General features: G+C 43.5%; 1 protein-coding gene across 3 annotated transcripts in view; it reads right to left on the bottom strand.

Annotated features, from left to right (window-relative positions):
* EPS15 (epidermal growth factor receptor pathway substrate 15) overlaps window positions 1–12,139 on the bottom strand; it is a 115,905-nt gene extending 103,766 nt beyond the window's left edge. For 2 of the 3 annotated variants that reach the window (XM_043491521.1, XM_038413260.2), the window contains exons 1-2: window positions 11,964–12,133; window positions 132–173 (exon numbers count right to left, since the gene is read on the bottom strand). In XM_043491521.1, the coding sequence (XP_043347456.1) occupies window positions 132–173; window positions 11,964–11,990 (69 nt within the window). In that variant the 5' untranslated portion in view covers window positions 11,991–12,133. Of the gene's footprint in view, window positions 1–131; window positions 174–11,963 lie in introns of all 3 variants that reach the window. The other variant, XM_038413259.2, reaches the window with a different exon arrangement.
* Window positions 12,140–12,733: the final 594 nt, after the last annotated feature.

The raw sequence follows: 12,733 nt of genomic DNA, 5'->3' as shown, positions 1-12,733 counted from the left end.
TTACACAATACTGAACCCACCCTCCACAGACTGACAAAAATATTCAATCTTCATCTCTAACAGGACTATGGCAACAAGAGAAGTTTTTAAACTGAATCAGAAATTTAGAGCAAGAGAATAAAAACTCCTACCTGTCGATAGTACTTCTCATACACAGGATTTGCACTGGATAGCTATGAAGAAAGATACATAAAATTATACAATTAATATACACAATGTTATCAGTTTAATTCACTTTATATGATCAAGTTGCATAATTTAACATGGAAAACTAGACATTTTATACATGTCTTAAACTGGCTTTTTCTGTCAACTTTTAAGATCGTTTACACTGTTGATGTAGCTGTCTTGGTCTCAGAATACGAAGCAGAGAAGTCAGATGTGCTATCAATCACTTTATGGTTTGCAGACTGAATTCCTTAACAACATTCTCTTTAAAAGTTCTTGATATTAAATGCTATTGGCTTTCACTTTCCGAATTGTCTGCATTAATAAGTAACCCCATTTAGAAGTTATTTAAATATTATTCTCATGTCACTAACACAGACACCAGCTCCATGCTAGATGAGAGAGACAGAGTACATAGGGTAGCCCAGTTTAAATGCGCCACTAAGAACTGCAGGATACCCCAACAGAAATCTATCCCAGTACACAAATTAGTACAGCACCATTGTGCATATAATTTACACACTTCTGGCACAGGCAGGGTTTTACAGTGGGTATGCTCCATCTGTGCTAGGCTGGCCTGAGCTAACTCTACAATGAAAACAAACCATAAAATGATATTCTAAGAACATAAGAATGGCCATACTGGGTCAGACCAAAGGTCCATCCAGCCCAGTATCCTGTCTACTGAGAGTGGCCAATGCCAGATGCCGCAGAGGGAGTGAACCTGACAGGTAATGATCTAGTGATCTCTCTCCTGTCATCCATCTCCACCCTCTGACAAACAGAGGCATACTCATCCTGGCTAATGGCCATTAATGGACTTAACCTCCATGAAACTATCCAGAATTTATCCAGTTCTCTTTTTTCTCAGGAAAAGGCCTTCAATTCACCTCCCCTACTTGACCAAGAAAGTCTGAGTTGTGTGACTTTTAGTTCTGGGGCAAAGCAAATCTCTCTTATGCATTTAGGGATTAATAACAAGAATTTTAGTTATAAGTTGGGGACGCATCAATTAGAAGTAACGGAAGAGGAGAAGGACCTTGGAGTATTGGTTGATCATATGAGCTGCCAATGTGATATGGCTGTGAAAAAAGCTAATGCAGTTTTGGGATGCATCAGGAGAGGCATTTCCAGTAGGGATAAGGAGGTTTTAGTACCGTTATACAAGGCACTGGTGAGACCTCACCTAGAATACTGTGTGCAATTCTGGTCTCCCATGTTTAAAAAAGGATGAATTCAAACTGGAGCAGGTACAAAGAAGGGCTACTAGGATGATCCGAGGAATGGAAAACTTGTCTTACGAAAGGAGACTCAAGGAGCTTGGCTTGTTTAGCCTAACTAAAAGAAGGTTAAGGGGAGATAAGATTGCTTTCTATAAATATATCAGAGGGATAAACACAGGAGAGGAAGAGGAATTATTTAAGCTCAGCACCCATGTGGACACAAGAACAAATGGGTATAAACTGACCACCAGGAAGTTTAGACTTTAAATCAGACGAAGGTTTTTAACCATCAGAGGAGTGAAGTTTTGGAATAGCCTTCCAAGGGAAGCAGTGGGGGCAAAAGATCTATCTGGTTTTAAGATTCTACTTGATAAGTTTATGGAGGAGATAGTATGATGGGATAATGTGATTTTGGTAAGTAATTGATCTTTAAATATTCAGGGTAAATAGGCCAAATGCCCTGAGATGGGATATTAGATGGATGGGATCTGAGTTACCCAGGAAAGAATTTTCTGTAGTATCTGGCTGGTGAATCTTGCCCATATGCTCAGGGTTTAGCTGATCGCCATATTTGGGGTCGGGAAGGAATTTTCCTCCAGGGCAGATTGGAGAGGCCCTGGAGGTTTTTCGCCTTCCTCTGTAGCATGGGGCATGGTTGACTTGAGGGAGGCTTCTCTGCTCCTTGAAGTCTTTGAACCATGATTTAAGGACTTCAATAGCTCAGACATGGGTGAGGTTTTTCATAGGAATGGGTGGGTGAGATTCTGTGGCCTATGCTGTGCAGGAGGTCGGACTAGATGATCAGAATGGTCCGTTCTGACCTTAGAATCTATGAATCTCTCTTTCTATGTGTTTGTCTGAGACATGTTGGAGAGGCAGGAGAGGGCTATTATGTTTTGGGGACTGCCCTTCCTTTATCCTGAAGAAAGGAGCAAAACTGTAGGTTTTATTAGATGTTTATGCCCTGAAAGGTATGTCTAAACAGCAAGTAGATACCTGCAGCTGTGCCATGCCAGCTGACTCTGGCTCAAGGGACTTGGGCTGCAGGGCTGTTTCATTGTTGTGTAGACTTCCAGGCTCAGGCTGCAGCCCAGCTCTGGGACCCTCCCACATCCCAGGGCCCTAGAGTCCAGGCTTCAGCCCAAGCCCAAAAGTCTATACAGCAGCAAAACAGTCCCGTAGCCTGAGCCCTGCAAGCACAACTTGGCTGGCATTGGTCAGCAACTAGACACCCGCAGCTCTGTAGACATACCCTAAGACATGCTGATCGAGCACATTTCTGTAAGGTGTAGGACTAGTATTATCAACCAAGGGATAATGGGTTATATTTGCTACCCCTAACTGGGAGTGCTGATTACACTGTGAATCTAGCACCTACACAAATCAGTAAGAAAGCAAAAAAACATTTCCTCTGAACACAAACCAAAAACACTATTCATTCCATGTACAATGCAAATATACGACTAATCTTGCAACCTCAAGTACGTGCATATGAGAGTTAAGACTGGACCCAAATATTGTATAATTATAGCATTTATTTCTAATTTCAGATTTAAAAGTCTTTTAAACTTGCATACAAATTGGACACTGACAAAAATACATAAGCAATTGTAGGAAATATTTTACTATAGTATATTACAAGATGATCATTATAGGTTTAAATCTATTTCTCTTGTAATAACACTTTATACTGTAGCCTCTTTGGCCCAGTGATTAGCCAATATTTGGGGCCTTACTGGGTTGTTTCCCTTGGAAGAAGAAATTGATTAATAGAGTAAATAATTTATTTGGTGCACTGCTGTTTATTGGTGAAGAATGTATGCCAAGTCCACTTTTCCTGACCACAGTAGAAACAAATGACTGGACGAATTTTCCTTGTTCAAAAATCCAACTACTGGGGACCAACTATGCTATCCCAAAAAGTGAGGCTCAGGAATCAACAAATAGAAATAGACAACTGGAAAACATTCTATCAATAAAAATGATTGAGTTACTAAGCAAACTATTTGGGAAGTACAGTAACGCCCCACTTAACGTCCTATCGCTTAACGTTGTTTCGATCTTATGTCCCTGCTCCATTATAGAACATGCTCGTTTAAAGTTATGCAATACTCCTCTATAATGTTGTTTGGCTGCCTGCTTTGTCCACAGCTGGTAGCCCCCCTATCAGCTGGTCGACAACGTGGGTCAGCGCCTTCCCCCTACTCCCCCCCCACCCCTGGCAAAGTCGATGCCTGTGCTTGCAAGAACAGCAAGAGGAGCAGCAGAAAAATCCACTCTCTGACTCCACCATCTCAACCAAGCTTCATAATCAGCAATGATGACTGTAGTATTAAATTGTTTCTTTAAAATTGTTTAAAACTTATACCTGTATTAAATTGCTCATTTAAAATTGATTAAAATGTATATAATGCCTTTTGTCTGGCAAAAAAAAAAAAATAATTGCCTGGAACCTAACTTTACATTAATTCTTATGGGAAAATTGGATTTGCTTAACATCATTTCGCTTAAAGTTGCATTTTTCAGGAACGTAACTACAATGTTAAGTGAGGAGTTAGTGTATTAACATTTGAATATTTGTTTTCTTTTCCATAACCCAACTATTTGTAGCAGGAGTTGAATTCAGACCACTGGGTTTGGATTGAAGGTGTTTGCAGCAATAGTCAGAGTTGTCACCCAATATCACGCTACCTCAGATCTTTTTACGGCCAGGTTTCCCATTAGAATTTAAGTGAAACTGACTCAAAGAATCTAAAACTGACTTGGGGAATGTAAGACAACACATACAGGAGAATGTTGCTACACTGACTTCTTTAAGGAATGTTTTTAGAGCACTGGTGTTGTTAGATCATTGATGTTATTTACTATGAATTTCCTTTCCCACTTAACCTGCTAGCAAATATCTAACAAGGGGCACCATGCTCAAGCAGTTTATAAACTGTTTGTTAATTCTATCGGCTTAATGAAAGCTTGCCTAGTTTACTTCTGAACTAATGCTCAGAGAACTTCACCGCTGTGAAATTTGAAAATGTTTACAGAATTGTATTATTTTTTATTACTGTAGCACCTAGGAGCCCTAGGCATAGACCAAGACCCCGCTGTTACATGCTGTACAAAACACAGTCCCCGCCTCAGGGAAATTACAATGCAAGTACAAAACAAGAAACAGATGGATACAGATGGATGGGGAGTAAAGGTAAACAATGAGACAATATTGGTCAGCATGACAGGCGGGTGGGGTGGTTAGTACTACATTCTCTATTAACATAAATAATGTGAAAAGTTTTCACTATTCCACACTGATCACAGCTAAATTATATCTTTCTTGCTAACTGCAGCTAAAAAAATTTGGTGTTATACTTGTATTCCATCTACAATATTTTCTAGTCTAGTCAAGTTTCAAACAGACTGCTTAAAATGTTGCCTGTAAAGATTTCAAATACCCCATTGTCAGAATGAGTAAGCCTAAAATCTGGGTGGCTACATTTGTGTTGCTTCGAGTAAACATTTTATTATACAGAGACATCCCTCTTAAACATCTTAATATCTCATTTGGGTCAAATCCACAGGAACCCTAAAACAGTTTGCAAATACAGCCAAATTAAAATTACAAACAAAATTCTGGAACAAAACTAGCTAGTGAGTGCAAAGAAATAAAAACCACAAAACTGAAAGTGTTTTAAAGCATCAAGTCTACATTTGTCTTTCCTGTCCCATCTCCTCTTTCCCTCCTCCAAGAGAGGGACCATTAATCTGCCATCTAGATGCACTACAAAACAAAGTCATACTTCTGTTCAGCAAAACACTATTCCAGCCAAACCTATCATTGTTAGTCTTGGACAGGAAACACATGCATGTTAAGGTCCTGGAACTACAAATACTTTACAAATTCAAAATAATCTTTTTATTCAACACTCATAGTAAAAGCCAATAAAAATTCTCTCTAGATTTCCAATTTTGGGGCTCATTTTCATTACAACATCAGTACAACCACAGTACAATGAAATTGCCCGTGAAAGTGGATAGTTTGGAAGACAGTTTCATTTACTGGCAACAGACTTCATAGTAAAAAAGAAAAGGAGTACTTGTGGAACCTTAGAGACTAACAAATTTATTTGAGCATAAGCTTTTGTGAGCTACAACTCACTTCATCAGATGCATCTGTAGCTGTAGCTCACGAAAGCTTATGCGCAAATAAACTTGTTAGTCTCTAAGGTGCCACAAGTACTCCTTTCCTTTTTTGCGAATACAGACTAACATGGCTGCTACTCTGAGACTTCATAGTTTTCCCATAAAGGAATACTGAGGAAAAAAAGGTGAGTTACAGAAGATGACCCGAGTAACTTTTTCCTTGCATCAATATAGTATAAGAGTATTTTGAATTCTTCAGTGCCAGTTAGGAATTTTACCGGGTAACACTTCTTCAAATAACTGGAATTGGCACATACGGTTGCAGAGTGCAAACTGTGGACTCATTTTCAATGTGAATAGTCAGATTCCACTGCACATAAAAAATTAAAATATACCATTGTAAATTCCATTAAAAATTAATTAAACAAACATTAACATCTGTTCCAGTAATTACCCTGCAAAGATAACGGTTTGTGTTGAGAATGTCTGGCCCTTACAGAGTCCTAACCTAGGAAATGAAGACCATCTTTATAGCCATCTGTCTCTTTGTCTTTCTGGCTTCAGTCAATCAGCCCATTATGTCCTTTCATGTTTTCAATCCATCACCATCACCCCCACTATTACATAGGGGTGTATTTTAAGTCATTAAAACAGTTTTTCCCCTTTAGCCTCTGTCTAACAGGAAGCAAAGAAACACCAACACCATCTACCCATGAAAAAAGAAAAGAAACCAAACAAGCTAATATTTTGCAGTTTCTCCATCTATCTCAATGTGAGACTGAAATACTATATTCTGCCTCCACGTGAAGGCATGTGAGATTAATATTAGTACTTCCAGACCCACATCATTCCAAGATTGCATAATCTAGACATGAGCAAACACTGCTTACTTTTCCCAGTGCTGAAAGAGACCCAGAACACTAAAGTAGTATTCCCTAAAGAACAATGAGAGTGCCAGCTCTCCATTTACATGACGTAGGGGAAAAGTGGAAGAAAGAACCAGTTCTGCAGTCAGATTCTCTGTTCTTTCCATGGGGCTCCATATTAAGCTTCAGGAAAGGGACCTGATATACTAGTCTTCTGAATTAACCTCTCAGTGGCTCTCCCCCTTGAGATATCCTTTCCACAGTAGTCGATTGTTCAGGCATAGTGATACATTGATTAATTAGGCTCAATACAAGTGAAGGACATATGAAAACTGAGGAATCTTCACACAAAATTAACTGCAAGTCCAAAAAAAAATCAGTTTTAAAAAGTGTTTACACTCTATTGGGCTTCTCTAGTACAACTCTGTACAGGTTTATAGAATTGAGAGGGGAAAAAAAAAAAAACCACTAGGTCAGCCCCTCTCTCTCCTTGGCAACATAGGACAGTTCTCTATTCTATTGTTTTGCACTGTAGTTTGAAGCTTTTAAAGAGAAAAGGTTTCCCATCACTTCCCTTACCCTATACCATAGCCAAGTACAGCTCAGCTTCAGGATGTTTTTCTTGATTTTCAGCCTAAAATTTTCCCTTCCCAAGTTCATCCTATTAAGCCTAGTTAGACCCTCTTTTTATAATGCTACATAATTGCACTTTGCCTGCAACTCTTATAATATTCAAATATTTGTACAGGGTTCTTCAGACTTTAGGTGCTTGTAAGATATTTACAAATATTTAAATGTCTGGTTTGGATAAAGTCTGGAGAATACTGTACAAATATCTGAAGGATTGGCTTTTATTGCTGTCATATGATGGACACCAAACTAGACATGGAGTTGTCTACTATCCTCTCAGAGACCTTCTCTACATCTGAAAAAAAAAAAAAAAATTTTGTTGTTTTTTTTGTATCAGTGAAGCCCTATCAGCGGTAGCAACAGGGGAACAGTATTGTAGACTGCGTAGGCCATTTTCCCCACCCTCAAGACGTTCTTTAGTCCTGTGTAGGCTAGGGAAAGGCAGCTTAATATTTTTGCTTTCCATTTTTCGTGTTCCCTTCATACATGTTTGTCTTGAATTAATTTTTCTTGAACATATTCACTTGCATTTTCCTAATCAGTCATTTTATTGTTTTTTGCCCATTTCTCTAATTTTTATGCTATGTACAAAAGGTTAAAAAAAAGTTACAGTGGAATCCTCTTATAGGCTAGAGGTAATTCTCAACACCAAACCAATCCAGAAAACTTTATTCAAAGCAAAGATTCACAATAACCTTAACAATGTCAATATACAATGCATTTAAAACATTTGAAATTTTCATTCTACTTCACTATAACTCAACTGTACACCTACGGAACAGTACACTAGAGCATTTCTGCAACTGAATTTAGACAGTGTAATGACATTCATCTCTTTTATGCAAGGTAACCATGTTTTGATTTCTTGTTATGCAATCCCCCATCCATACCACCACAATAATCAATGCTGGACTATAAAGCCCATCTCAAATGAAAAGTGGACTAAATGTTACTTAATATTGAGCAGTTCTGAAGTTTTCAATATTGTTTTCAGGGATTAAAGTAAGGGGTGTGTTCGTGAGCACAGCTCCTGCTCACTAAAAGCAGAGACACCGCTCCCTCTCCTCTTTGGCTGATTCAGCAACTTGCTCTCCTGTTTCAATCTACTTTAAGTGCCTATTTTACCTTCTAATAGTGGGGGGGGCTGGAAGGGGGGGAACCTTAGAGATTTGCAGTTTTCCACAGTGGACACAGAGCACTTTCACTGAGAGATAAACTGCTGAGGTTCTCCCTTACTCTTGCCAAAATGACAGAGTCTTAATGCCAGATAGTAAAGCAAAATTCTGAATTTTGTCATTTTGCAGATTTATTGGGTATATGAGAGACATGGCTGAGAGTTATACAGAAAAAGGAAGTTGACTGGTTAGTTGTACCTCAGGTGCATGTTATTGCATAGCTAGTTCGTTAAAATATACTAACATGAAATCTACTGCTTATGTGTTCCAACAGCAAAGGGTATCCAAGAGTTCTATAATTACACATTCAGGTTTGTACTCAGCAAGGCTATCCAGAGACCTGCTTTATGCCACAAAGTGTATGTATAATTATAAATGCAACAGTGACACCATTTTATACCGACTTAATTTTATACTGATATTTGCACTTGAAGTAGGACAAAATCTCGTTTCACATCATAATTTCCAAATAGTTTCCAAAATTGGCACAATAGAGGATAATCACATTTTCCATGTCATTTTTAAATGAAAAATATTTACTAACTTCTGCAAAGGAAATATTTGAATGTACTTCCTTTTTAAAATGTTGCCCTCCCCCCACACACACATTTGTATCTCTCTCACTAAATAACCAGTTCCGACCCACTCCAAGTTTCCTCCTCTCTGTCTTCCTTCCTTCCCATTCCCAGAGTGACACCACACACAGGACACTTTTTAAACTTTAACTTAAACAGTGGCCTTACTTTTAAAAAATAGCGATCTTTGAGTCCCCACCCTAGGGCATCTTAAAGAGGCCTGATACCCAGAGGGTAGGAGCTCAGAACTTTCTGAATAACTTCAAGGTTACTTACCACAAAATTGGAGATACCCCAAATCACTAGTCACTTCTCGGGGGACCAGACGTCCCGATAAAATAAAGTGAAGCCAAGTAGTTCCAATACATAACTTATTCAGTAGGAAATAAGATAGTCTCAACAGTATTCATTACTCCATACAAGGGCTTGCTAATACTGGAAATTCTCACCAGTATTCAGGCAATAAATTTAGAAGATGAAAACATTAATCAGAAGTTTGTCTAAACCCTGAAAGTTGCCAAACTTCTCAAAGCTCTAATGCTCTCATCAGGTTAACCCTTTATTTCCTCTAGCTATCCATATTCAACTAGTATACAACACAGATACCACCACTCCAAATACCCAGACCAAAAGGCACAACAGCTTCCAACCATTTCACTATAGGGTGAACAGTCCAACAATATCTTGCTATCTTTGTAAATAAAGCACAGTTCATAAGAAAAAATAGGCTTTTCAGGTCAATCCCCCTAGAGAGTTTATTCTTCGGTAACAGGTTCATGTTCTTATCTTAATTTAAAGAATACTTGAGATGATATTTCAACTTATCAATGTCAATACTTTTATACCATCCTTTAAAGGTCTAATACTCTCAAGCTACCTGCTAATTGCTTGGAGAGGAGTTGTAATAGCTTGAAAACAAAGAAGAAGAAGAAATTAATAAATGGGGTCATCTTAAGAGATTGGTCCATGCTTGAAAGATCAGGCACAATTACCCAACATAAAGGCATATGATTCAGTCATTGCCCACCCCCCATTTAATCAAAGGTTGTTACATGCCTTGCAAATCAGTGGAAAGTGCTAATTTTGAACGTTACCTGTGCCTTTTTACAAGATAAAGAGCAGCCTTTTTTAAAGGTTGAAATGATAGAACCCAAATCTCTTGCATACCTTAAATATATGTTTATGGCTGTTATATTGCTTAAAGAAAACAACTCACCAAGAATTAAGGCAGGTCACTGCTATTTTCTCTGTGGTTTAAGCATACATATACCCGTCACACCATCTCTCCAAAATTCTGTGAGCAGGATGGATTTTAGGAGCCTACTGCTTCTAAGAACTGAGCAACATGCATGAAGTGGCACCTGTAGACCAACATACTGGGTCTAATGTTACACCATGTAGCAGTCTGAGGGGGCAGCAGGTTATCATTACTGAACTACTTTCTTAACTGTGATAACTCAAGGGAGTATGCTACTGTAGAGTCACTTCAGTACAAGAGCCACCACCTGTCTGACTCCTGCAATGAGGAACTCCTGCTTCCGCCCCTGGGGCTCAGGCTTTGGCCCCGGAAGCCAGCAAGTCTAACTCCAGCCCTGGCGACCCCATTAAAACGGGGTCATGATCCACAGTCCGAGAACTGCTTTAGTTCATCAAATCATCATTACTTGCCACATTTCAGATGAAGACACAAATCCCCCCAATCACATACATCACCCCCCCCTCCTATTATTCGCAAAAAGAAAAGGAGGACTTGTGGCACCTTAGAGACTAACAAATTTATTTGAGCATAAGCTTTCGTGAGCTACAGCTCACTTCAGTGGATGCACGTAGCTCACGAAAGCTTATGCTCAGATAAATGTGTTAGTCTCTAAGGTGTCACAAGTCCTCCTTTTCTTTTTGCGAATACAGACTAACACGGCTGCTCCTCTGAAACCTCCTATTATTGTTCCCTATGCTGAACACTTCAGCTTTATTGTCTACAACAGGGGTTCTCAACCTTTTTCTTTCTGAGGCCTTTCCCCCCGCATCCTATAAAAACTTCACAGCCCACTTGTGCCACAACTGTTTTTCTGCATATTAAAGCCAGGACCAGAGTTAGGGGGTAGCAACCAGAAGAACTGCTCAGGGTCCCCTGCCACAGGGGATCCCGTGAAGCTAAGCTGCTCAGGCTGCAGCTTCAGCCCCAGCGGGCAGGATTTGGGGCCCCGGGCTTTGGCTTTCTGCCTTGGGCCTCAGCAAGTCTAAAGCTGGCCCTGCTTGATGGGCCCCAGCAGCCTGCTTGTGGCCTCCCAGGGGCCCCCGGAGCAGCCCCGCTCTACAGCGTCCCTTCCGCCCGGCTCCACGCACACCGGAGCCTGCCCTGCCCAGAGTGCGCAGCACAGTACAACCCGCACCGAGGGCAGCGCTTCAGGGAGGGCCAGCGCGGTCCCCCCTTCACCGCCCCGGCACCACCAGGTATTGGACTCCGGGCGCGGCATCAAGCAGGGAGACAGCGAGAGAAGAGATTACTGGGGGCCTAGGCCAAGGGAAGGGGGGAAGGCGTTTTAAAGGGGGCACAAAGGAGGGGTGGGAGTTTTACGGGGGCACCGAACTAAGGCAAGAGTAGCCAAGGGTTACCGGCGGGGGGGGGCGCGGCGCGGGGGTTACCGAGGTGGGGCACGGTGGGGCTGGGCTGCAACAAGGCGCAGGGGTGACGGGAGGGAGAAGACGTGAGTTACCTCAGGTTGCCGCGGTGGGGGAGGGGGGCATGGCAGGACGGAGGTTACGGGGGGCGGGAGGAGCATGGCACCGGCCCAGGGGGTCGGCGGGGCGCGGCGGGACGGGGTTACGAAGGGTTCCCGGGGGGACGGAGGTTAAAGGCGGGGCGGGCGCAGGGGGTCCGGGGGGCGGGGCGGGCCCAGGGGGTCCGGGGGCGCGGCGGGACGGGGTTACGAAGGTTCCCGGGGACGGAGGTTAACGGGCGGGGCGGGCGCAGGGTTCCCGGGGGCGCGCCAGGACGGGGGTTACCGGCACGGGCAGCCGAAGGACCCCGGAGCGGGAGGCAGGTCGGGACGGCGCCGCCGCCGCCAGCCGCTGAGTGACACTCCAGGCCGGGGAGCCCCGCCGCGAGGGGCACTGCAGGCCTCGGCCCCCGCAGGGGAAGGATCCCGGGGCTCGGCAGGGCGAGTCCCGAGCGGCCGGGCCGGAGGCAGTTACCTGGGTCAGGGAGAGATGGGAGGCCATGCTGCTTCCATCATGCACCGGCCGGGCAACAAGAAGAAGCCGGAGCCGATGCGCGGCCCGGGCCCTCACTCGCCAACTTCAGCAACTTGCCGACCCCGATCCAGGCCCCGCCCGCAGCAAAACCCGGCGCCGGATCCTGTCCCCCTGACTCGGCGACTCCAGCCCTCCTCTGCGGCTACTGCAAAACCCGGCACCGGATCCTGTCCCCCTGACTCGGCGCCTCCAGCCCTCCTGTGCGGCTACTGCAAAACCCGGCACCGGATCCTGTCCCCCTGACTCGGCGCCTCCAGGCCTCCTATGCTGCTACTGCAAAACCCGGCAATGGATCCTGTCCCCCTGACTCGGCGCCTCCAGCCCTCCTGTGCGGCTACTGCAAAACCCGGCACCGGATCCTGTCCCCCTGACTCGACGCCTCCAGGCCTCCTGTGCGGCTACTGCTAAACCCGGAGCCGGATCCTGTCCCCCTGACTCGGCGCCTCCAGCCCTCCTGTGCGGCTACTGCTAAACCCGGCGCCGGATCCTGTCCCCCTGACTCGTCGCCTCCAGCCCTCCTGTGCGGCTACTGCAAAACCCGGCGCCGGATCCTGTCCCCCTGACTCGGCGCCTCCAGCCCTCCTGTGCGGCTAATGCAAAACCGGGCGCCGGATCCTGTCTCCCTGACTCGACGCCTCCAGCCCTCCTGTGCGGCTACTCCAAAACCGGGCGCCGGATCCTGTCCCCCTGACTCGGCGACTCCAGCGATC

The sequence above is a fragment of the Dermochelys coriacea genome, chromosome 8, assembly GCF_009764565.3.
Source record: "Dermochelys coriacea isolate rDerCor1 chromosome 8, rDerCor1.pri.v4, whole genome shotgun sequence".
NCBI classification, from domain to species: Eukaryota; Metazoa; Chordata; order Testudines; family Dermochelyidae; genus Dermochelys; species Dermochelys coriacea.
This window is presented reverse-complemented; position numbering and strand designations above follow the sequence as displayed.